Below are 27,756 nucleotides of genomic sequence, written 5' to 3'. Positions count from 1 at the left end.
CAATGGCAGAGTCATATTTGTACTTGTGGAGTGACCTGAGTGCATGGGTTATGTGACGGATCTTGGCACCCGACAGGCAGCTGACAGTAACCTTTTCCTTGTTCAGCCTGGTGAGTGGGACATCAGTGTGCCTGACTATAGAGTCACCTATGACTAGTGTGTTGGGTACGTTGTTTTGCCTTATTGGCTGTGGTTGAGTGGCACACTGAGTCTGTAGGCTATGTGTCATTTGGGTTGTTTTGGGGCATGGAGGTTGCTTGCGTTTCTGCTTTGGAGGTCTCTGTTGCTTAGACAGATTATTATTGAGAGCCTCCGTGAATGTTTTTGTGTTACTATGTGTGGATTTTGGTGGTGTAGATTTAGTGAGACTATGTGATGAGTGTGGTATGGAGCAAATGTTTACCTTCTCCTCATGACTGTCAAGTTCAGTCTTGGTTGGAGAGAGCTTTCCCTCCAGTTTGGCTAGATAAGTGCATCTCTCACAGGTTGTAGTGTTGGGTGGTAGGAGGTGAAGGTTGTCTGTGTACATGTGGCAATTTCTATATTGCCTCAAGATGCCCAGATTCATCAGATAGACAGGAGAGAACATTGGGAGCTGACCCTTGGACATGCCTGAATAAAAAACTATTTTCCTCTAGATAAGTGAGGAAAGTGAGTACAACGGCTGTTTTTCTCTAAGCAAGTGAGAAAAGTAAGTACATCATTCAAATTCTCTATAGTAATCCATATACACCCTTATATATAAACAAAGCATGGTCAAACAGAATTTTGATAAAAAATGCAACAAGACAAGACTGACCGCTATCACCCTTTCTTTTCAACCTTTACCTAGCACCCCTATTTCTATATATTAAACAAAATACATATCATAATCCCCCCTCAATACATAACTTCAAAGTTTATCTCTCAGCATTTGCAGACAATTTAAACATATACTTTACTACACCAAGTTCAGACATGACCAAAATAATAAACACAACTGAACAATTCTCATACATGTCTAACTACAAATTAAACCTTAATAAAACTAATATATCACCCTTAAGGCCACATAGACTCATCTCCCCAATACCTCTCTTTGACAAAATAAAAATAAAAGAAGAAACCAAATACCTGGGGATTACTTTCTTTCAGAATAACAAGGAATTCTACCAACATAACGTAACTCTTAAATGGCAAAACATAGCACAATATTGTACAGGATGGAATAAACTTAAGCTACCATTTTTGTCTAAAGTATCAGTAATTAAAATGAACATACTACCTATATTAATATATCTATTTATGACATCTCAGATAACTATACATAATAAATTCTTCAAACGAATTCATACCTTTCTAGCAAAATTTGTATGGGTACCTAAAAAGACCAGAATCTCCTATCAAAAACTAACACTTCCCAAGAACAAAGGGGGTCTGAACTTGCCAGATTTCAAAACCTACTACTCTATTATCAACACTAATAGAATACTGAGAATAGCAGAGTATGACCCCTCGGCAAAGACTGGGTCACCAGCCTGGGTAACAATATACTATAGGTACATAAAAACACTAGACATCAATCCCAAAGCACTTCCCTTCTTAAATAAAAAAGATTTACAAGCCTATAACATAACAGAGCCACTAAAACATTCTATAAATATAACACAAAAACTTTTTCACTCCTTAAACCTTGGACAAGCTATGTTAATACTACAACCCCTCCATAAAAATCCTAACTTAAAAATAAATAACAAGATGCTAAACCTAGACTCCTTCCCTTGCTTAAAACATAAGAGAATCCAAGATAGCTACCCATTCCTCAATAGCACAATTCATGAATTAAGAAGTAATCTAAACTTACCTAAAGTATATATAATAATTTTAAGACAAATCGAAGAAGTGTGTTCCAGTTACCTCCAAAACCTTACCATACTCGAAAGTGACATTGAAAACTGTACCCTACTTTGGAAGACTATGTTAATGTCAAGGAAAGCAATAACGAACTCATACAAAATGATAGGGGAAATCAAATTCCAGAAAGACCTTCTCTTCTCTAATTACTGGAGAAAATTAAAACCTGATATGGATGACCAGCAAATAAAAAAGGCAATCAACTTAACATTGAAAATTATTCCACTTAAAAAAACTCTCTTACACGCAACTCATGATTAATAATAATACTTATTTCACCCCAGCAATTCTTCACAAATTCAATGCAACTAAGTCCCCATACTGTCCACACTGTAAAGACCAGATTGGAGACCTAATGCATATATTCTGGAGTTGTAAATGCGTTTTCAAGCTTTGGAATTCCCTTAAGTTACAACTGCAAAAAATGGGGTATCAAGCATCAACAATAACATGGGAGTTTACTCTTTTACACATCCTCCCGACCAACATCTCAGGAAAACAAGCTAACCCACTTATAACGATTTTCTTATTAATGAAGCTATATATAGCTTGCAAATGGTTAGATCCTGTAAGTATTTCTTGGGAGGAATTCAAGAAATCTGCTATTAAACATCTACTAGCACATAAAATAGTATTGGACAAAAGAAACAAAAATATGAAAGCCAGAGCAATCTGGGAACAGTCCTATAACATCTTATTAGCATAAAGCACCAGGTACACCATATCTTATGAACTGGAAGTATTCCCACGACTACACAGCTTAACTATGGATGAAGTATCATTTTTGTATGTGTTGTTTTTAGACTGATATTAATTGGGAAAACATCTTTGTATATATTGTAATTAGGTATGTTGTATGACCTACATGTTTCTACTTTATCCACAATGCATAACATGCAAATATGGTCATTTTGTAAATATGGAATGGTTATGGTTTTTGCAAATGTAAAACAAAAATAAAAATTATTGAAAAAAAAAGAAAAGTAAGCACAAAAACTGTTTTGCTCTAGGTAATGAGGAAGACTGAGTGCTATAGTAATTAGTAGCTTATTTCGTGCTTACAAGTTCTGAACAAGTGCTGAGCATGAATAAGCAAATTTAAGTGCTAAAATTAAGAATCTGTATCTGCACTAGACGAGTTATAGGACAGAAACAAGTGCAAATGCAGGCTTTCAAATCAGAAAGTTGAGAGAGATGGAAGAGATTGCCCAAACGGCCAATAACTACAATTTCTGGGCCAGAACCACTCCTTATGTGGTAGACAGGTTACCTAGTGCTTACCACTCCCACTGATAAGCTAGATGGCTTCCCTCCAACACAGAAAGGCTTGGGGGGGCTCAGAAGCTTACATACAGTCCTGGATACAGCAAAATCTGTATCTGGAACATGAGTTACAGGAAAGGTAGGAAACCGGCTTACAGTTTTTTTTTTTTTTTTTTTTTACAGAATAGTAGCAAAAAACAGTAGTAAAAACAATTCACATACAGTGCAAGCTAGCACACTTGAGTATGTAGCAATATTAGAGCAAACAAAGTTTAAAAAATGCAATTAAATTAAAAAGGACTAAAAGCAAGTACAGAAAGAGTTTATTAGGTAGAATGTGGTAAAGAGATGGGACTGGGGGAGTGCCCCAGATCAAATCTACAGTGGGGCGGGCAACTGCAAAAGCCACCAAATTTAAACTACAAACCAAAAATAGGAAGGGTAGGTGGGACAAAACAGTTTCAACAGAGATCTAAGCAACAACTAACAGTGCAAACTTTAAAACCAAAAAAATATACTCAACTCTGTATATTTGCAGATCAGTCTCTCAGAACAGGGAGACAACAGTTTCAACAGATATCTAAGCAACAATTAAACTCTATAACCAAAAAAATACTCAGCTCTGTATATTTGAAGATAGTCTGGAAGGCAGTCTCTCAGAACACAGGTTCCAGCAATTAAATGCAGGCTGTTATTTTGTTTGTCTTTTCGGCTTTTCCCAGTTAGGGGTCGCCACAGCGGAACTCCAGTCAGCTAATGATTGGCAGTAGATGTTTATGGTGCCGAGTTGCCAGCCCAATGCCCAACCTTCAGCGAAAGCACTTCCATTCATGCATGTCTTTCGGAGGCCACTCGACCACGGGAGGACATGCAGACTCCACACAGAAGGCACTCCAAATGAGAATCGAACAGGAGAACCTCTTGCTGTGAGGCAACAACACTACCACTGTACCACCATGGCTAAATGCAGGCTGTTACTAACAGGTCAGATTTTATGCAAGTGATCCCTGAGTTAGATAACACACAAGCTGTAAAAAACAGTAATACCAACTGAAGATACAGCAGAAAATGGGGGGCAGTTTCAACAGAGATCTAAGCAGCAACTAACAGTACAAACTCTAAAACCAAAAAAATATACTCAGCTCTGTATATCTGCAGATCAGTCTCTCAGAACAGGGAGACAACAGTTTCAACAGATATCTAAGCAACAATTAACAAACTCAATAACCAAAAAATATATACTCAGCTCTGTATATTTGCAGATAGTCTGGAAGGCAGTCTCTCAGAACACAGGTTTCAGCCATTAAATGCAGGCTGTTACTTTTTGGTGTGTTCCTAACAAAACTTGTGGTTTTCTGGCAAATAACTGAAGATAAACATCACTAGATAAAAACATATATTTGAGTTTCAAACTATATGTACCTCAACAGATGCCTGCTAATGCAAAACCTGTTATTCTAGCAACTTTAAAAGTTTATAAGACTAATATTTAAAATGTACCCTGATTTGGGGCCTTTGTCCACCCATTATTTCTGACTTTATCCAGATTTCTTATGCCTAGAAGTTGAGTGGTATGGACTTCAATGCACAAACATTTAATACAATATATAGACCTTTGAAACTATTTACAGAAGTCTGCAGTGACATAATATAGATTTCTCATTATTGTTTTTTGATCAGGGGCTACATCTACCTATTTCCAGGAAATATTGTTGATCCAGTTTCATGTACCTGCTAATCTTTTTTCTCCCTAGTATTTATAGTTTCATATGCATTTACTGTTATAAATGGGGCTTTTCTTGTTCATAACCTGAGCAAGTAGCATTGTTTATTTATTTATGTTTAACTTTATGTTATTCTGAGCACAGGTTGCTGAGATTTTTACAGTTAGATTAATAACACTGATTTAAGAACCGGGGAGTTTGCTTCTAATGATTTTCACTTTGTGAATTAGTAATCTAACACTGGGGTGTTTTAAAGCTGTTTAGAGATGTCTAACTTGTGAATATCTGATTTAGAAAGGAATTTAATACTCTGCTTTTTATCACATGACTTGTGAGGGGTGTTTAAGCATGACATTTTACTGTTTGTAAAATCAAAGGCATTTTCATGTTGAAACTTGTCTTTCTGTGTTTAGAATAAAGTGATTTGCTTTACATCTAGTTCCTGGTGCTGAATTATTTCCTTCTGGAGACAATATTCTTCCTAGCCAGCATCTGCATTAAATCTTACACTGCACAGAAAAAGGGCAAAAGGATACACTGAAAGAGATTATCCATCATCTCTAAAAGACTTTGTAAGAATTTAATGTTTTTATCGAGGATTTTGTAAGCATGCTGGCTCATTTTTGGGTGCAAGAAACTGCAAGGGTATTCAAATATTTAGAATGACTACTAGATAAATTATATGGCATTTCTGTTGCCACTTAGCCAAAAATGTTAGATCCGTGGTAGAATTCTGACCTTTGTAAAATGCATGATAGGTGACATTTAATTTTAAATAGCAAATATCTTGTATTCTTGAAAGTCCAGAAGAATGATTAAGATAACTCTGGACAAAGATGGGCATAATTGTAGTTTGTATAGATTTATTGCTGCAGTTCTGAATGAGAAGAGGACAGAAATTCTGTTCCAAGGTATTATCAGAGCCTCTTTGAAATGTAATACTATCACCTTATCCTCTAAGTAACAGCTCTATATTTCTCTTCATTTTAGGCAGGTTTCTATATAGATACAACACATCTAGCAAAGAATGTAGCATGGAAGGACTTGAACTGAGATAGTTCTGACAGTGGATTTGAATTCAAACATCTCCTGTATGTGTGATGAACAGGGATATGAAGAATGTTCATGTAAATCATGCATGGCTGCTTCTTCTTAAGTCCAAACCTAATAAGATAGCCCAAAGATTTTCAGCCATACAAGAACCCTATTAGCATGGTTAATTGTGGAAATGTACAGATAATGGGAGTATTTTGCTGAGGGTGTAAAGGCCGAAGCAATCATCAGCTGTAGTGTAGCTAGGGTGGGGCGAGAGAGGTGACTACCTCAGGTGCAAAGTGTTAGGAGGTGCGATCAACTGATCCAGGTCTCTAATGCAATAGTGGCTTTTAAAAACTGGTGTTGCATTTGTGGTCAAACCTAAGCACTACAGTGGTCTGTGTGTGGTCTAAACTATAGCAAACAGTTTGCTACAATTTAAAAGTAAAAAAAAAATAATAATTTTTTTTAACTAAAACCTGGGTAGTGTAGCGCTTCATGCAGGCAGGGTATAAACTATACCAACCATTTGCAACATTTATAGCAAATAGTTTGCTATAGTTTATAAGAAAATTTTTTTTTAAGTAAAACATGAGTGCCTAGAACTCTGTGCAGGCTGGGTATAAACTGCACATTTATAGCAAAGAGTTTACTAAGTTTATTAGAAAACTTTTTAAAGTAAAATATGAGAGTCTAGCACTCTGTGCAGGCAGATTATAAACTGTACCAACTGTTTGCTACAGTTTATTAGAAGATTTTTTTTTTTTTAAGTAAAACATAAGTGCCTAGCCTTCTGTGCAGGCAGTGTATAAACTGTACCAACTGTTTACTACAGTTTATTAGAAGAATTTTTTAGGTAAAACATTAGCAGCTAGCACTCAGTGCAGACAGGGGGCAAACTGTAGCAACTGTTTGCTACAGTTTAAGAAAGAATTATTATTTTTTTTTAAGAAAAACATGAGCACCGTAGAGCTTCGTGCAGACAGGTTAAAAACTGTAGCAACTGTTTGCTACAATTTATTAGAAGAATTTTTTAAAGTAAAACATTAGCAGTTAGCTCTCAGTGCAGGCAGGGTATAAGTTATAGCAACTGTTTGCATCATTTAAAGCAAGCAGTTTGGAACAGTTTAAGGAAGATTTTTTTTAAGTAAAACATGAGCACAGTAGAGTCCTTGCAGGCAGTTTATAAATGTAGCAATTGTTTACTACATTTATAGCAAGTAGTTTGCTATAGTTTATAAGAAGAAATAATTATTATTTTTAATAAAATGGAGGGTGGATGGGGCACGGCACAAAAAGGGGACCTGAATAGTTAGGCAGGAGGGAGGGAGGGCATGTTGTGCACCTGGTCACCTGTCTGGTGTTCCAGTAGAAAGAATGTTCGTTTTTATTTATTTTTTTTATTTATTTATTTTTTTTATTATTGTGTGATGAGTATGCATATGTAAAAAGCAAAAAGTCAATCACTACAATGTAGAGATTGGTGTAATGTACTAAAGTCTTTTTTTTCACTCTTCACTTGAACAGCTGAGGTGGTGGGGCACTGGTTCATGGTACCAGCAGAGGACACCGGTTGAAAAGATAGAATTCTGGTCATCAGTATGAGGATACTGTCTTTTAATGTTGTGATCAGGATATCAGTGTTGCTATGCATTAATAGTGGAGCCATAGAAGTAATTATTTTTAGCTGTGTTGTTTGAAAGCATATTTCTAGATTAGTTACATCCGAGCAACCTTCACATTTTGGAAGATAATGTCATGTTTATTTCACTTTGGTCTGTAAGGAGGGGGCATATTTATTACTTAATCTTCTTATTCCATCTCTTATATATTTGCTTTCGAGGAACTACTATAACAATGAGGACTCTATAATGTAATTTTGGATACAGGACCATTTTATCTCTGGGATTTTCTTTATCAATGGTAAGAAAATATATTTACAATATTATGCTTTACTATGTTGTTTAATTACTAGACATCTGTCTTGAGGGTGCAGTTTAATCTCCTTTTGTAGATTTTGTATATCACAACCTTTGTGCATCAGGACCACCAATTTACTCTTGTTTAACGCTAAACCCTAAATCATAAATAAAAAAAAAGTTGAGGATATAAAAGAAAAAGTGAAAATTCACTGGGGATTGATAACCATGGCCATTAAGTCATCATCAAACAGACTAATATCTAGATATAGACTAAACCCTTGTATATAAAGATTAAACAAGAGGTTAGAATGCCAGGGTAATGAACAGTGTAGTTAGAGGAAATCCCTGACTTGTACCACTGCAGAGTGCTCTACCACCAGAGAAAGAGTTCTCCAACTTAAGCAGTGTGACTGGTGTGACACACATAAGTTGCAGGCTGCTAGTTAGTGGCTTAATGAAACTGATATATTATAGCACATGGTACAGGTATTCAAAATTTAGCTTATAAAGAAAATTATTTTTATAGAATAAAATCTGGAGTATGCATGTTTAACACATGCATGTTGGACAGGTCTGTCCAGCTGTATAAGCCATCTCTTTGATGAAAAAGCAGGAGTCTATGAGGGATGAACTCTTGTCTCAGACTGACTGACATGATTTTTACTATTTTCATTCAGAAGATAAATAGGTGATCCAAGAGCTACATATCTGGCTTCTGCTGTATATTCTTATACCTACTTTGCGAGGTAGTGACACTACTTCATGGAATATGGGACGGGGAGGTTTGCTTTGCGATATGGATTTTCTTTGCTGTATGTTTAGTTCAAGTCCAGATCAGACAGTGTTTTATGACTCATAGGCTGAGCATATCTAATATAGCACAGTTAAGAGTAACATAATATAACTGTATTAGGAATGACCGTCAAATTATTATTAATGAGGAGCAAAAATAAACTACACTGAGAACCAAAATATAAAACCATAGCATGATAAATGCTCTCATGTGTTAATTTTATCAAACATATGATGAAAAGAAAATGGCTAAAGAGAAAAGGGAAAGAAGAAAAAATAAAAAGTAAAAATAGGCAAGAGCAGACAATTCCAAAAATATTAGTAAATGGCTGCAGTATATGTCAAAGTATCCACCTTTTAATTTAATGATATATCACTGAGCAACATTAAAACACTAATACTTAGAAATAAATTGAACACTAGGAGCATGCATTACAAGAGAATCGGGCTTTGATATCATTTCTTTCTACTTTTAATAATTAATTAATGGTCCTAGTCCAAAAGACTTGCTCTCGGTTTAAGTAACCACTTACACTGAGAGCAGGTCCTTTGGGATCTGGTCCCCATTGTAAATCTGTTAATAGATAGGCCAGCACTCTTTCAGAATCTGGTCCTCTGTCCCCTCTTTTCAACTTCTTTATGTACTCTAGAGCACAAACTTTTCCATAGTAGGATAGGAAACATCTGAAAAATTTGAAATAACTGCCTAATTTTTCAGATTATCCTGTTCATGTACTGATATTAATTTACAGCACTGCATTACTCTTTTTTTCTTTTTGATTACAGATATTTGATGAGCCACTTATTTTTTTTTCTCTGAAATGTTCCATGTGAGGTGATATAACTTTATAAATCAGATGATAAATAAGAGAAACATAAAAATGAAGACGAAAGAAAATATTTACCAAGTCCAGCATTGATTCTGACTCCTCCTAGGAAGACATTTCCAGTAATGGCTTCTTTGTCCCAAACTGTCAGCTCCAGACCTACATTTGTTAAGTCACTAGGATACAAGCCAGAGTAGGTAAAGATGTGATTCCAGCGAGGGTTAACACTTTTCTTAATTACAGGCGTTTTGTGCTTAGAAGACTTGTTGTTATCTGGAAGTAGGTAACTGTTCAAAAAATGAAGCACAACACAAATTAAATTCAGTCAGTCTACCATGACAGCCTTTAAAATAAAAACATTTCAGTCATATAAAATTGATTAATAGGCAAAGTCATTTTTATTCTAGCTGTCAGCCTGCATTTGGTGAGCATCTGAACCCAGAATCCCATTACAGTAGAAGTTATGCAGTGTATTGGAATGAAACTGGACTCATGTCTCATGTCACAGGAAAAATAATATGATGAAAAACTAATCACAACACATCACTGGACACACAATTCCACTTCATGATAGCTCCTGAGAATACTACAGGTGCGATAATTAACATTTTATTTTCAGCCAAGCTGACATCATCAAGGCAAAGAACTACCTAGATAAATAAATCCATTTATACAGTTCTGTAGTATGGGCATCCAAACAGAGCAAGTTGGTTGAAAAGTAACTACTATATGCTGAAAACTGAAATATTAGTTATTAATTCAATCACGTATAATTGCATAAATAAAGTTTACCTTGCCAGCAAGCAAAATAAAAGTACATAAGAAAGAGTAAGTGGGCATTGTTTGTTTTCAATACAAATCAGGCAATAAGCATTTCAATAGAGCAGAATTACTTTAAATATGTATATGCATATATATATATATATATATATATATATATATATATATATATATCTATGGGTCCACTTTTTAACTATGAAATGCCATAATGTTGAGATTCATAAAATCGAACCCAGAATCTTGACATTATGAAATTTCTAAATCAAAAAGTGAATATAAAAAAAAAACATGTTAAACAAGGTTTTTGCAGGGGATTAAGCCCCCCTGCATCCCATGCATCTTAAATATACTAACTCCGAGATCATGCTACAGTGAAGAGAATGGTGATGTTCCCGTTCCACACTGACTAGCGATCCCCATTACTATTCTCTTTGCTCTAGAATGATCTCAGAGTTATTATATTTAAGGTGCTGGGGGTGTGGGGGTGCAGGGGGACTTGCCCTCCCTGCAAAAACAATTTTTTTTGTTATTTATTGAAATCACTCTGACTGTGTCATATAATTTTAATGTTTTCTGCAAAACGGCTGAATGGGGCTTTATCAACATGATCTTTTTCATCAAGCTTTTCCCTTTCCCATAATCCATTTCAAGTCTGCATTATATGACTCATGCTAGACATAAGGAAGTAGTGGTGTATTCCCAACCCACTGACATATAATGGGATTACTGTCAGTCACTGTCATCTTATTTACCTTCTGTAACAGGACTGCTTCTTTTAGTTCTTGAATGGCCTTCATTTGTGTGTGTCTTAGGGCTTGTTTTCCAGTATACTATGAAGTTATAAAGCTGCAACCAAAAAGTAGCTAATTTGCAGGCCTTCATTCAAAGAAACTTTTGTAGTTCAAGATGAATTGATGGTCCCCTCACCTCACACTTTCCCCTCAGGTATCAAAACTGTCACATCCAGGCAGTTTCATGTATAAGTGACAACAACAACCAGAAATTATTTGAAAGTAATTCTGTTCCCCAGTGTAGCGGTGGAAAGATTTTTATTTTCATTCATTCATTTATTTATATAGGTAGATTGTTAAAGTACTTCAGATTTTCTTTCCTAATGTTTTAATGAAAAGGCACACGCCACACAGCACATGTAAGCTAAAGTACATTCAGCTGTATTTCCTCATTCTCTTCACTTGTGTAAGGACTGACTCAAAGTCAGTCAAAGATACCTTTTCTGAATGATCTGTGTATCACTTATGCATTCTTCTCTGGAAGGATGCCACTAGAAAGCATAAACAACCTTTTTGTAAACAGTATCCATGCACCTAGTTGAAAGGTTTGACACCTGTCAGAGATGTCCTGATTTGGGCAGTTTTGTCCTATTGTGGTAGTTGGGCATGAAACTGGTAAATGCGTGGATACTTTACTAGAATTACAAGAAAAAATACTTTCTGATTTAATCTAAAAGTTACGGATATCTTTGATACCACATTTAAGTTATTTTAAAATATGGAACAGTATTAAACAACAAACTTTACAAGTTTAAAACTTAGCATGTCAATACTTTGATGATGCTATGAAAATTTGTCAAAAGAGGAAATAACTGCCTTTGAATTAGGGAGTTAGGTGGGAGAGGAGGAGTGACTGAGATAGGCAGGTGGAAGAAAAGGGGGTGGAGCTGTAGAGGAGGTGATTGGTTGATAGAGAGTGGGAGGGGTTTAGGGTGGTTACGGTTCCAATAAAGGTAGGAGTACTGGGGGCGTGTGAAAATTGGGGAATTGCTCTGTTTTGCCGTGAAAGGCATGGCTGTATTGGAAGCAGCTGTGAATAAGTCTAAGTTCTCTTCCTCTCAGCAATAAAGGCAGTGGAAACCAGTTTCACATATCTGTTTTTTTTTACAGCAGCTGCTGAGCTACTGACATCAGCAGGGCTAATTACCAATATAAGATCATCAGCTGTACCTGCCTAGAGATTTTTCTGTGTCTATGGTATATCAGGCAGGTGTAGACAAATTCTTCTGCATATTACGTGAGACGTTAAGCTTAAAAAAGTGGGTGGTCTTTCCCTTCCTTTGTTTCTAAAGCAAGGGAATGAAAGTCTTATAAAGTACAAGCAGGTTTCTGGTACCTACATGATACTGGAACCATATTGTAGGAAGAAAAACAAAGAGGTGAGTTAAAGTGTAGGAGAAGGTGGCATTTTCCTTTAGCATATATGTCTTACATCAAATACAGAGAGAGAAAAAAAAGAGAAACACAGATCTAAGGAGAACATTTTATCAACTATGTACAATAAAAGATTAAAGGATAAAGAGTGGTGAAAGAGATAGTATGAAAAATGTTTGCATAATGTCAATTCCTAAAGGGCTATAGGGACTGTCAGCTGTGTTATATCAGACAGGAGAAAGGCTACCGAAGGGAATAACAGTAGCAATCTTACATTACAGGAATCTTGGGTCATTGATCATGGAGGTGATGTAGTACATCCACAAACTTAACCCAAGGAGTTCAGTTAAGGAGCAAGAAAAAGTTTCCCCAACGGGGTACTTAGCTTTAATTTGACGACTTCAGTTCTGAAACTCGAATGCGAAACTTTCAGGAGTCGGCCGACCGACATTTGCTAACTGCTTCTGCTTCAGGCTCCGCGCAGTAAAAATAAGAAAGACTGAATAAAATGGTGTCAGCTGCATGTTTTATATCCCTGATGACCTGACATCATGGATGAGGAGAAAGCAACTGACGCAGGACCCAAGACTTTGTTATTCAGGCCGACTGAGGGCAACCTGCCAACAGATTACTCAAATGTAATGATTGCAATAGTGAAACACGAAGAACTTCCAGATAATATCACTAGGTTCCTAGGGGACTAAAGACATGGCTTTGCAAAAACTTAACCCTAATGGATAAGCAAACTATACAGTGACTTCCAAGCAGCATTTTTCTAGGCCCTAAACGCTGCAGAAAGCTGAAGTAATCAAAGACATCCCTCCTGGTTCCACAGATCCTTAATTTGGGAGAGACTCATCCACAGGAAGAGATGAGTTTCACCCAGGCAATAACAGGCTACCAAAAATTATTGAACAGTGGGCTGTCCCAGAACTTGTGGATCACAATGGGGTTCAAAGAACCACAACTTTGACATATGATAGAAGTAGCTATTTCCTTGCATAAGTTATTGGCTGTGTCCCAATAACCCTGATGGTTAAAAAGCATATTTTTTTCATGAACATAGAGGAACTCACAAAGTTTCCTTAGGTACTTAACAGCATTCCTGAGAACAACTCAGCATTACTAAATTCAATATCTGAAAGCCATGAATGAACAGATACAAATGTCTGCTCTTTTGATGAGGGCAACATAAAAGAGTAAATACCAGAGGCCTTAACAATCTTTTGTGTTGTCTACATGGGGAGATGTTATGATGCAATGTAGGAAGAGAGAGTGAACCCACAGAAATATGGGAGACAAAGGGCGAGTGATTTTCCATACATCTCAATCACAGAAATATCTATTTTGGGGTATAAGGTTTTCTCACCACTGTTGTCATTAGAGATCTAGTCAGAGTTAAGGTAGCTACTACTTATTATGAATTACACAATAACCAGCTCATTACCATTCAAAAACGTGCATGCTGTATGGACACCCAATCAGTATGCCCATTGTAAATCGAGCAAATGCCAATAGAAAAAACTCCAACTACTGAAGTACTATTGAGCGGCAGACTTTTATATTGGCCTATACTTGGAGAATAAAGCAAAACACAAGAAAAATCAGCTATGTTTGTGATGCCTATGCACTGGCCCAGTAATCAAGGAGCCCCAGTCCTCACCACTGACAACAGAGGGATGTACACACTGGGAGGATGACAAGTACACACACAGTAAAGTGCAATTTCCCTTAAGAGCACACAGAGATCACAATCAGTCTGGAGGGCAGGTTTCTGCCTCTTTCTCCAGATCCCCAATAAGACTGACCTCTGGCATAGCTATAGGGTTAAGATCTCAGCTGAGGGGTCATGCCAAGACCTCCAGCACCCACTGTGCCCAACCAGTGCTTTGTGTCCCTGCCTAAGTAGCTGACACACACACACACATACACACACGCACGCACGTGCACACACGCACACACACACACATGCACACACACGCACACGCACACACACACACACGCACGCACACACGCACGCGCACACACACACACGCACACACACACACACGCACACACACGCACACACACACACCCACACACAAGCACGCACATGCACGCACGCACACACGCACATACACGCGCGCACACGCACGCACACACACGCACACGCACACACACACACATGCACACACACGCACACACGCACACACACACACGCACACACACACACACACGCATACATACACACACACACATACACACACACACACACACACACACACACACACACACACACACACACACACACACACACACACACACACACACACACACACTTCGAGATTTGGTTTATATACAAACACCCAGACACTCCTGGGGAAGGCTAGCACAGGTTTACTAGCTATGTCCCCTTCTGCCCAGACTATAAGGTAGTTATCACTGTCACCAACCCCTACTTATCAGCTACTATAAGGCCCTTACAAAGTGTGACCAATCCTACTGTGTAATGTTACTATCATCCAAATGGTAGTTTTTGACCAAGCGCCAGGCTATTAGGAGTGGCCTGTACAGTGTCACCAAATACATATGCAAGCACTTAAAGAGCTTAAATATGTCTCACAAATATCATCCACAAAGATAGGTTGAAATATATTTAATAATAAATAATAAACAAACAAGACAATACTTAAACAACACAGTAACTACAGAGTTCAGAATCACAGGAAATATTTTAAAACAACATTGCAAGACAGTTTCAAATAAATACAGAGAACATATAAAAGTATTGTTGTGTAAGAACTTACCATAACCTTAGATGTCCTTCTCTTCTATATGCTGCTGTATTTATTACATCAGGGAGTTTGCTTCTGGTGAGATCTCGCACATCCAACCATTAAACAAAAGTTAAATGCTACTGCTAGGGTGTGCATGATGTCCTGCTCCTCTCTCGGATGTCAGTTGTAAACGGACATCGGGTATAAATGGGACATCAGCACGTACCTCTTCAGAACTGAATGTTGCCGGAATCAGTGACTACAGAGTGGTTACTACAGGAAACTGGAAACAGGCAATTGAGAGGGGGAAGGATGGGTGGGAAACTATACAAGAGCATATAGAAGAGAAGGACATCTAAGGTTATGGTAAGTTCTTGCACAACAATACTATGTCCTTCTATTCATATGCTGCTGTATTCATTACATCAGGGAGAGTGTAAAAGCTCCTGTCCTAATGAAGGGCAGGCAGACCAAAAGCAGTTTCCACAAACCCATGGAGGATGGCTCTGGAAAATCCTGCCCTGGCTTTAGAGACCATTTCCAGTTTGTAGTGTCTGGTGAAAGTATGAATGGAGGGCCAAGTAGCTGCCTCAAGGATAGCAGCTGTGTCCAATCCTTTAAGGAAAGCCCCTGAGGAGGACACTGCCCTGGTTGAGTGTGCCCTAACTGGGGCTGGGAGTGACTTACCATGGTTGGTCTAACAAAAGGAAATGTTTTTTGATATCCAAGAGTATATAGTTTGCTTGGAAACAAGTTGACCCAGGGCTCTAGGGTGATAGGAGATGAAGAGCCTGTCAGTTTTCAAAATGATTAGGTTTTGGCCAAATAAAACCTGAGCTGTCTGTGTACATCTAGAGAGTGCAGTATCTCCTCTGCTCGTTTCTGCAGAGAGTGAAAAAAGGTTGGCAGGTTGATAGTCTGATTTAGGGACAGGTTATTTACCACTTTGGGCATGAAGGTGGGGCTAGTACACAAACATACCCTGTCTATGTGGAAGACAGTGAAGGTGGATAGGCTATAAGGGCCTGGAGTTCAGAGACCCTTCTGGCAGAATCAGCGTCAGGGGTAGTATCACTTATGCAAGTGCCAAAGTGGTGGATACAATCTTGAAGAAATATGTGGTGAGTGAGCCTCAAATATCTAAAGATTCCTGGTCTTTTCTATCAAGGGTCAACAAAGTACCTTATAGTGTAGATAGTCATTTCTTGACTATAGATGTGAAGGATTTGTATTCCTCTATTCCCCATTCAGTGGCTTTGGATTGGATTCCGGCCATGATGATTACTAAGCAAGCTCCAGCTGAGGAGATTCATTTGGTCAGCGAATTGCTAAACATTATTCTGTCTTGCAATTATATGACATTCAATAAACAATACTTCCTTCAGTTGATAGGTGTTCCCATGGGGTCTCCATGTGGAGCCAGTGTGGCCAATTTGGTCATGGCCTATTGGGAAAGGGAGAAAGTACTAGCTAACTCTTTTGTTCAAGACAGGGTGTTGATGTACACGCATTTTCTGGACGACATATTTATCATCCTCAAAGGGGATGAGGAGGTAGCAAACTCACTTTTAGTTTTTCAATTCCTCAAATGGGTTTCTTAAGTTCACTTCTTGTTTTGCCTTGGATATGATTGCATATTTAGATGTAGACCTGATGAAAGATAAAGATAACAGTTGTTTTATAGCCAGAATACATCGGAAGGAAACTTTTTCCAACAGTTATCTACAGTTCAACAGTTGTCACCCCTTTTCACAGAAGAGGTCCATCATTAAAGGTCAACTACTTAGAGCTGCTAGGAAGGTAACTAAGGACAGTGATTTCATGGAGGAATGCAACTTCATGAGAAGTCTTTTTCTCAATAGAGGTTACCCAGAAGGGCTCATTTCTGATCTCTTGATGGAAGAAAGGAGTAAGAGGGAGACAGGTTTTTATTTACCTATTCTTAATCAAACTGGTGTACCCCAGGAAAACTATAGATCTAGTCCAGTTTTAAGAGAATCTAACCCTTGTAGTTTCATCTTGACATACAGTATGGATGTGAAGGAGATTATTTCTACTATCCAGAACAACTGGAATTTGATTATACAGGATGGTTCCACTAGGAAGAAATTAATGGAATATCTGAGGATGGTTTTCAAAAGGGGTTATAATCTCAAAAGCATCCTTGAGAGGAAATATTGGGTTCCAAACTTTAGAGAGGGCATGTACAAATGTAACATGTGCCGTTATTGTAGGAATATTAATGCGGACCCCACTTTTGAAGTAAGGGGTATCAAGTATGGAATACAGGGTAGATTCAATTGTACCAGTTCCCAAGTAGTTTATTTGACCAAGTGTTCCCAACGCCCGGCTTTCTATGTCAGGAAAACAGATAGGAAACTACAAAAGCGCATGTATGAACATCTGTACGCTATAAGAAAGGGCAAGATGGAGAACACTTTGGTGAAACACATCACAGAGAATCCCCAACATCAATTTTTATTCCAAGCAATTGACCAAGTACAGTCAGATGTGGGGGACCGGACTCACTCATTTTGGAGAGCAGGGAACTGGTTTGGCAGCTAAGGTTAGATGCCTGCCATTATCCTGGCATCAATGGTATGACATCAATCACATGTTTATTGAAACTCAAAATTTAAACAGATGAAGTAATTATATAATTTTACAAGTGTCCACATACATACTTTGTTTGACATATTGTAGTTTTGGATATAATTCATTAATGGATAGGGGTAGTTCCCTCATAAGAAGTTGCAGGGCTATGTGGGTGGTGGTAGGGGCTATATTAGTATATTTCAAATGGTTCAGTTTGACATATTAATATATTAAAGTATTAAAATAAGATCATGAGTATTCTATGTTATATGTCATGTGTTTTAAACTAAGCAGTTTTGTGCTGGAAATGTTTTGTGGCAACATGCTTCATAGTTTTATATTTTTATACATTTTAAACTGTTTCTTTAGCTAAGGTTAATTTGGTGCATTCATATTTTAGACCAGCCGACATAATACATGTCCCAAGTGCATGCTGAAAGTGTTTTTTAAAATAAGTTTTCCATTTCTATGTATCTTAATCAATATTTCAGCTCAGGGCAACTTGGTGCATGTATATATAGACAGTATTCTATGCTATATAATAAGTGCTTTAAATACAACAGTCTTGTGGAAGAAATATTTTGTGATAAGTTCAATATTTCATTGTATTAACATGATGTTTTTAGTGCAGGTTGATTAGGGTACTTATATTTAACAAAGGATTATTCAACATGACCAGCATGTTTTTTTTAAATAGTTTTGTATTTTTAACATATTTCTTAGTGATCATGTGAGAGGAAGGTTAAAAATATAAGAAGGTGTTTAACTGCTATGACGTTGTATCTATTCTGAGAAAGTTGGTTTTTAAACTGACGAAAAGCTAGTGTTTGAGCTTAAATACACATTTTCTTAGTTTCCAATGTTTTGGGTGATTTGTTAAAGGCTTCTGGTGGGGTACTGGAGAATTTCCATCTGTTTTTTCTTCATTACCCTTCTGGCAGAGGTTATGGCCACCAAAAATATAGTCTTCCAAGTGCAGTATTGGTGGGAGCAGTTTTTGGCTGGTTTAAATGCTGGTACTGTCAATTTTTCTAGGACAAAATTAAGGTCCCAAGGAGGTGGCATGGGCTTTCTTGATGGCCTGAGGTGTAGTGCTCCTCTCAGGAACAGTTTGACCTCTAATCTAGATGCTAAAGGTGGTACCAGGGTTAGGCAAGCTGAGATGGCAGACAGGTGGATTTTAATGGAGGAATATGATAGTCTGGATTTCATAAGGTCACACAGGTAGGACAAGACCACTGGGGGCTCTGCCAATGGTGGTTGTAGGTTGTTTTCCTGACACCATAAAGAAAGTCTCTTCCACTTTAAGAGATAAGATTTTCTAGTAGTTGATTTTCTGGCCTCCTGCAGAATCTGGATCACGTCCTCTGTATATAGGTGTCTAAAGGGAATCAACGCCCTATTACCCATAGTGTGAGGTTCAGTGTGGGCAGTTGAGGGTGTATGAGTGTTCCTTTGTCCTGTGTGAGCAGGTCCATTCTCTGGGGTAACTTGTGGTGATTACACTTGTCTAGGTGAAATAGTAGGGGGACTAGTTCTGCCTTGGCCAATAGAGAGTCACCAGCAAGATTTGAGGCTGTTCTGAGCATCCACCTTCCAAGCCTCTGGGTGTGTGGCCCGGGAGCTGTCTGTTCATGGGGGAGGTGAAGAGATCCACATTCAGAATACCCCATCAATAGACTTGGTGCAGAAACACTTCCCTGTTCAGCATCCATTCGTGAGACAGGGTCATGGTCCTACTTAGGGAATCTGCCATCACATTGTCTGTGGAGGGGATATATGCTGCTTGGAGAAGGATTTGTTTATCCAGTGCTATTTCCCAAGCTCGCACTGCTAGTCTCCACAGGAGGTAGGTCCTTGTCCCCCCCCCCATTTTTTGATGTACGACAGCACAGTGGTGTTGTCTGTATACCACTTCAGGGTGCCTGGTAGGAGTTGACCCTTGAAAATATCCAAAGCCAGTATCAGGGCTCTCATTTCCTTGATATTGATGTGATCCTTTTGTTGAGTGGGGGTCCATGCATTCCTCACTCTCCAGTGTCTTAGGGTTGTCCCCCCCAGCCTGTGTCTGAAGCATCTGTGAACAGGTCTTGGTTTGGGGGTGTTGGCTATAGAGGCATGCTTGGATTTGACTGAATCTGGGAGATCCACCACTTCAGTTCCTGGAACAGGCCTCATGTGTAGTCTTGCTATAGGGACCATGGAGATAGTGGAGGCCATGTATCCTAAGATCCTGAGGAATTCCCTGGCTGAGATGGTTTTGAGGGGAAGGATACCCTGGAAGAAAGATGTGAGGGTAACAATCTTTTCTGATGGCAGGCAAGCCAGCATTTACCTTGTCAGAATCCGACATCCTAGAAATACCTGATCCTGAGAGGGTGTTAGGGAAGATTTTTTTTGATTTATGATAAATCCCAGGCCTATAAGAAGGGAGATGGTGAACTGTAGGTGTTGCAGGGCCATGGAACTTGAATTAGCCTGGATTAGGATGTTATCTAGAAAGGGAAAAAGCTGTATTACCTTTGTGCTGGTGAAGGCCATGACCCGGGCCAGACATTTTATAAATACTCTTGGGGCCATAGAAAGACCAAAGGGTAAAGCACAGTGTGCAGAATCCACTGAGAAGTGAAGGTACATTTTGAATAGTGGATGGATAGGAATTTGTTGGTAGGCATCCTTTATGTCCAAGGACACTAGGAATGCCTAAGGCAAAATAAGTGGAAGAAGGGTAGGGAGAGAGCATCCTGAAGGATGGAACTTGGAGGAAGATGTTGAGCTGGGATTGGTCCAGGATGGGCTTCCATGGACCTTTCTTCCTGGGGATCAAGAAAATTATTGTGTAAAATCCCTTCCCTCTTGCAGAGGGCGGGACATCTTGAATGGTTCCTTGAGCCAGAAGTTCCTGCTGGATTGGGGGAGAGTGAGATTTGGTCTCTGGGTGGGGAAAGGATGCCTTTGGGAATGGCTCTTGCCTCCCAGGTCATGAAGTATCCCTGTTTTATGATAGATAGGATCCAGGCATCCTGGGTAACTTGCTTCCAAGTGGGAAGAGGAGAGGGAGAGGCCCAAGGAAAAAAGGGTGTCTGTGTCACAGACTACCAGGACTGTTTAGGGGGTGGAGTAGAGGAGAGGAGAGAGACCTGGAAGAGTGCTGCTTCCTGTGGTCATTTCTAGGTTTAGTTTGCATTCTCTTAGTTGAAAAACTAACAAAATAAGTTTTAGCTGGATAGTTCTTCTGAAAGTGTGGAACTTGGGAGACAAACACATGAGTCAATCCCTAAACTCCTTGCCTTTGGTCTGAAGGGTCTTAAAGAGTTCAGCAACAGCTGACCCAAACAGGTTTTTGTTATCCAGGGACGTATCTAGCAGCTTGATTTATATGTCATCAGGCAGAGGTTGCAATCTTAACCAGGGGTACCTCCTGATGACAGATCCAGAGGCCACAGCCCTAGCAGATGCTTCTACAGTGTCATGGCTGCACTTGATGGAGTGTTTGGTCACTTGTGTGCAGGAGTTCAGGAGTGAGGAAATCTTGACTTTAGCAGGAGAATCAGGGATCTCTCCCAGTTGCTTGACCATGCCTTCCAAGAGAGCCAAGGAATACTTGGCCATGAACATCTGGTAGTTGATTGCTCTTACTGATATGGTGGTAGAAGTACAAACCCTCTTTCCCAGATGTTCCATCATGTTGATCTCTTTATCGAGGGAAGTAGGGAGGAGAATGGTAGTAACTCCACAGAAATAACTGCAGGGTCTGCAGACGGAGCTTTATACAGGAAGGTTGCCTCGGGCACCTTATAGAATCTGTCTGGACACTTGGGTGCTGCAGGCTGTTAGTCAAGATTTTTGGAAGAAGTCAAGATGGTATCCAGAAAGGCAGGATGTAATGGGGGCACAGCAGACAGGCTGGAAGACTCCAGCTGTAGGAGTTCATAGTATCTCTTTTGGGTTTCAGTGACCTGACTGCTGTCCCATTTGAAAAAATGTTGCATTTTGGTGATGGTCTCACCAAAGATGAGGTCCTCACCAGGGGAGTCAATGCCACTGGACTCTTCCTTTGGTAAAGTGTCCCCAAAGCAGAAGCGATCTGAGAAGTATAGGTTAGGGATTCATCGTCCGATGAAACCTCTTCTGTGGAAGAGATGTCTGGAGCAGTCCCCTTAGGGGTAGAGGGCATGGAGGTCTGTGCAGGCATTGGGCCCTGATGCAAGGCCAGAAAGGTATTGAGCAGACCTTGGGTGAAGGCCTGAAATCCAGACTCTTCGATAGGTGATGCAAGCAGAGGTTGCAAAATATGTTTAGTTTTCTGTTTCCTCTTCTTATGTATGTCTGGAGGAGAGTATTCAGAAATGTGGTGGAGGGTTGGAGGTCAGGCCACAGGCTGACACTCCACTACATCAGAGACTATGTCCTCATGTACTATGATTTGGGATATGCCACGTGGACCCTCGGATATATTGAGCCTTGGTTCCCCCTCAGTGACTGAATCGGACACCTGAGATTCCCTCTGGGATGTGACCTCGAGCAAAGGAGAGATTTCTTCTGGCCCTTCCACCAGAGGAAGCTACAAGGACTCCGGCTTGGACTCTGGGCCTTCACTGGCTTTAAGAGCAATGGCTGGAGTGGAGGGCGCAGCAGTCTGTTCAGGCCTACTCTTTTTGGCCTTCTTGACTGGGGGCTCATTCGAGGGTTCCAAAGTTGTGGTCCATCCTGGAAGCTAGATGTTTGAGTCTCTGATTTTCAAGGTAGAGCTTTAAGGCTGCAAGATGGCTTCTGAGGGTCTTGGAGACAAAAGCATGACAAACACTACAGGTGGTATGATCGTGTTCACTGCCTAGGCAGAATAGGCAGAGCTCATGAGAATCCTTATGTGGAATTTGCCCTCCACACATAGACTTGCCCTTCCTACCTGACACGTAACCAAAAACAGTAGCAAGAAACAAACAAAAAACCCCTAAGGGGTATGTATCTGAAGTTGGATAAAGAAACACTTCTACTGGCAATGCAATGACTGGAGCTGGCAGTCACATAGGCAGCAGTAAAGTTCTGAAGAGGTGCTTGCCGACATCTGCTTTATATCTGATGTCTGTTTACGACTGACGTCCGAGAGAGGTGCAGGATGCCACACACACCCTAGTGGTCGCATTTAACTTTTGTATAATGGCCAGACATGCAAGAGTTTACCAGAGCAAACTCCCTGATGTAATGAATACAGCAGCATATGAATAGAAGGACATCTAATCTTTATTATATTCCTATCTATATCTAAAAGATACTATGACCTAAATAACATACTTATTTATTTATTTGCTTACCAGGAAATTCCAACTGGACACAGGTCCTTTTTCAGTGGAGGCCTGGGAAGAAAAGCTCCACAGAACAATAAATGAGCAGCAGAGTACATGTAGAACAATTGAATATACATAAAATAGCAAATAATACATACTGCAGCAAACATTAGCTATACATAAAATATGAAACATACTAATGAACAGATATATCAATATCTAGCTAGAGGCTAGGAATAAAGGTAGGATGTATATACAGATAGTACTAAGCTCAAACCGATACTGTTCTAAACTCATATACCTCTATACCTTACATACGAGGGTAAGGCAGTCCACACAGCCTATCTGGACCTCGCCAAGGCCTTTGACACCATCCCCCACTCTGGAATCATAGATAAACTTACGAAGCTGGGCATAAATCCCTACATCACTCGATGGGTTGCCAGTTGGCTTATTGACAGAACCCAGACTGTAAAAGTAGCCAGCTCCAGACAAGTGACAATTGGAGTACCTTAGGGTTCAGTCCTGGGACCACTCTTGTTTGGCATCTACTTCTCTGAAGTACAGGCCAACACTAAGGGACTCTGGCTAACAAAGTTTGCAGATGACTGCAAACTGGGAGCCATTATTGAATCTCCAAATGATGTGGATATTCTACAAAAGGGCCTTACAGAAACAGATGATTGGTGCCAGAGCCATGGGCTCAAGCTTAATACCAAGAAATGCACAGTTATCCCCTTTGGGAAAAAACATGTGCCCATGAATTACCACATAGGTGGCAGTACACTAAACACCGAAAAAATTATGAGAGACTTAGGGACACAGGTGGAAAGTGGTCTCACCTTCGATAACCACATCGCCACAACAGGAAATCCTTCTATGTGGCACACCTCATCACTAACTGCTTTTCATCCAGAAAAAAGGAGGTCACTGCCCCACTGTACTCATCCCTGATTAGACCCATTATAGAGTATAACGCCCCGTTTGGTATGTACCTCACAAGACATCTGCAACAACTGGAAAGGCCGCAGAAATACCTCACTAAAAGAATCGCAGGCCTAAAGCAGATGCCATATGCTGACCATCTAAAAAACCTCCAGCTATACTCTGTGGCATTTCGTCTACTCAGAGACGATCTCTGCTTAACATACAAGGCCATGTCAAACCCTGAGTTGTTGGACATGCTCCACGTAAAGAAATCCCAATCCCTCAGAGCCACATGCTCCAGGGATCTAAACCTTGCCATCACAATGAACAAAACATGCTGGAGGAATAGGTTCCTGACCCAGAGGCTGCCCATACATGTCAAGCAGAGCACCTCCTTGGCCCTCTTCTAAAGGAACCTTGATGATTGGATGGGAGATAGGAAATTCACCCCGGGGATCATGTCAGTCGCCCTGCTAGACAGGGGTCCAGGGAAGTAAATATTGTGGGAAGAAATATCCAGAGAATTGTTATGGCTAGGCTTGTATAGGCCTTAGGGCCGATAGCCTAGTAACAACCTATGAACCTATGAACTTATTAGCAAGGAAAATGCAGATGGGTAGATGTTTTTGCTAGGTCCAAGACAAAACACAAAATGCCTTGTCTTTCTGAGAGAGTTCTTAAATTAATATCAAACATTACTGCTGGGTTAGCCTGGATTACATCATTTTTTGTCACCTGATTTCAGTTCCCAAACCAGAAACTAATAGAATTGTAACATCCCTGTGTGAGAAATACATATCTCTCATATGTGCTCAGAACTGTGTAGCTAGGAAGTCATAAAGTATTCAAACACTTTACATTTTAAACTTAGTAATTGCTTTTCTTCTCAGACAATAGAAGAACTTCTAGCTTTAGACATTGTGTCTGCGTGTTGCATTGAAACTAACTTTTATAGCACATTGTAAAGCAATTAATTTCAACTTATCTTGAAGTTTTGTAAGTTAATCTTATTTGTTCCAGCAGGATATACTGTGGTTACATTCTTGAAGCTCACTGCATAACATACGGTTCTGTATAAATAATATCAATATTCATAAATGGCACAGAATTATTTACAAAATTCCACATAGCTGGGCTGGCAGTGTCACAATTTTTCCCCCAAAAAACTCAAGATAGTTTTTCAAGTGACCCTTGAGAAACATTGTTTGAGAGAGTTGAGCCTATCTGGGAATACCTTTCCCCATTCTCTGTCTTGAGAGCCCATCTGCATTAGCATTGCTATCCCCACTGCAGTGCTCCACCTTAGTAACTTGGCATTTTGCTGGCTGACTCTGTGTAGCCATGTTAAGGGACTGTGGCCTGTAACGACAGTGAATTTCCTTCCATTCAGTTAAAGCTAAAGATTCTGCAGTGCCCAGAATATGGTTGACATTGCTTTTCTACAGCTGCATAGCATTCCTCCCTGGGTTGTAGCCTATGACAGAGATATACCACTGGGTGCTCTTCTCCCTCTGAGGAAACCTTGCTAAGTACAGCCCCCACCCCATGGTTTGAAGTATCCACCTGTACAACAAATTCTTTGCTGTAATTGGGACTGGCTAACACAGGGGGTCCTCCCAAAGCTCCTTTAATCTTTTGGACTGCCTGTTCAGATGCTGGGGTCCACATTACCTTATCTGGCCTGTTTTTCCTTGTCAGGTCTGTAAGGGAAGCAGCTGTATTACTATAATTGGAGACAAACTTTCTGTAGTACCCCGCTGTCTCTAAGAATGCCCTCACCTGGTTTTTGGTAACAGGGGCAGGCCATGCCTGAATGGCTTCCACTTTGGTAGGTTCTGGCCTGATCTTATCTCTCCCCACTCTATGTCCCAGGCAGGAGACCTCTGTCATTCCCACTTGAAATGTGCTGGGCTTAATGCTCAACCCGGCCCTCTGTAGTCTGCACAGAAAATCATTGACATGCTGAAGGTGCTTTTGTCAGGAATGGCTGTAGATGGCAATATCATCTAGGTAACTCCTGCTCCTGATAGGATATGATCTACCAGCCTGTGGAAAGTTGCTGCAGCATTTTTCATCCCAAAGGTCATCTTCGTGGACTCATACATGCCAAAAGGAGACAGAAAGACTGATTTCTCTCCAGCACTGGGAGTCAAGGGCACCTGATAGTAACCCTTGGTAAGATACATGGTGGTATGATACTTAGCCCCACCTAGCTGCTCTAGGGCTTCATCTGTCCTAGACATAGGGTAAGCAACTGACTCTGTGTGACTATTTAATTTCCTGTAGTCCACACACAACCTGGTGCTGCCATCATTCTTTGGTACCAGCACCACTGGGGAGGCCCAGGGACTGCTGGAGTCCTGAATTACCCCTAATTCCAACATTTCCTGTATCTCCTCCCTCAGAGTTTGTTTGACTCTCTCAGGCACCCAATAAGGGGCCTGGTTAATAGGCCTTTGGATTCCTGTATCCACATGGTGCTGCACCAGGTGGGTGCACCCTGGTTTCCTAGTGAACATGTCCCCAAACTCCTGTAACACTGCTCGGATTTCTTGAAGCTGGGTAGGGGATAGCTGCTGGGACATCACTACCCCTTCCATTGAGGTGTCAGTCTGAGCCTGACTGAGGAGATCAGTCACCAGATCCCCCTCAGACTCATCCTGCCATCCACTGCAAATACTCAGCACAAGGACCTCCTTATCATGGTAAGGTTTCATCATGTTAACATGGTACAATTTGTGCCCCTGCCTCCTGCCTAGCAGTTCTACCATGTAGTTAAAATCACTGACCTTCCTTACCACTTTGTAGGGTCCATCCCAAGCTGCCTGCAGCTTGTTGTGTCTGACAGGAATGAGAACCTTTACCTGCTGCTCTACAGCATACTCTCTAGCTCAAGCATTCCTGTCACACCAGACCTTTTTCTGCTGTTGGGCTTCTGCAAGGTTCTCTTGGGCCAAGCCCATGAGTACCCTGAGCCTTGTCCTGAGGTTTACGACATATGACATATTCACACTCACCCTCCCACTCATCTTGAATCAAATCTAGAGGTCCCCTCGCCCTATGCCCAAACAACAACTCAAAGGGTGAAAAAAATTGTGGATTCCTGGGGCACCTCTCTGTAAGCAAACAGATGGGGCAAATATTTGTCTCACTCCCTCTCAAACTGGTCTTCAAATATCTCTAGCGTCATCTTGAGTGTAGAGTTTAACCTCTCAGCAACACCATTAGTCTGGGGATGGTAGGGGGTAGTCTTTACATGCTTTATCCCACAGTACTTCTGCAGAGAAGCCAGCAGGTCTGACATGAAATTGACACCTCTGTCAGTCAGTATTTCTTTTGGGAAACCTACCCTGCTGAAAATCTCTAACAAAGCATTTGCCACCTTTTCTGCCTCAATGGACGACAGAGCCACTGCCTCTGGGTATCTGGCAGCATAATCTACTACCACTAGGATATACTTTTTCCCTGTGGAACTTGGGGTACTCAGCCACCCCAAAATATCCCCAGATACCCTCTGAAATGGTTCCTCAATCACAGGCAAAGGCATCAAAGGAGGTTTCAGCTTGCCTCTTGCCTTGTCTACCTTTGGGCACTGCTCAAAGTTCCATCTCTGGAAATCCCAGGCCAATAAAAGTTCTGCATAATACATCTCTTTGTACATTTTATGCCCATATGACCGGCAAAGGGAATATGATGGGCTATGGTAAGAAGTCCCAGATGGTAAGCTCAGAGTACTACCAACTGCTGTATTTTCTCACCCTCTAGCCCTTTCTCAGGGGTCCATTCTCT

General features: G+C 40.1%; 1 protein-coding gene across 7 annotated transcripts in view; it reads right to left on the bottom strand.

The window, feature by feature from the left end:
- Positions 1-27,756, bottom strand: part of SYTL5 (synaptotagmin like 5) — a 2,413,062-nt gene that overhangs the window by 125,816 nt on the left and 2,259,490 nt on the right. For all 7 annotated transcript variants that reach the window (XM_044072411.1, XM_044072417.1, XM_044072414.1 and 4 more), the window contains one exon: positions 9,535-9,743. In XM_044072411.1, coding sequence (XP_043928346.1) covers positions 9,535-9,743 — 209 coding nt within the window. The remainder of the gene's footprint in view (positions 1-9,534; positions 9,744-27,756) is intronic.

Source organism: Protopterus annectens, chromosome 5.part0 (assembly GCF_019279795.1).
Source record: "Protopterus annectens isolate FY-2018-M chromosome 5.part0, PAN1.0, whole genome shotgun sequence".
NCBI classification, from domain to species: Eukaryota; Metazoa; Chordata; order Ceratodontiformes; family Protopteridae; genus Protopterus; species Protopterus annectens.
Note: the sequence above shows the minus strand (reverse complement) of the source record. Positions and strands in the feature narration are given on the sequence as shown.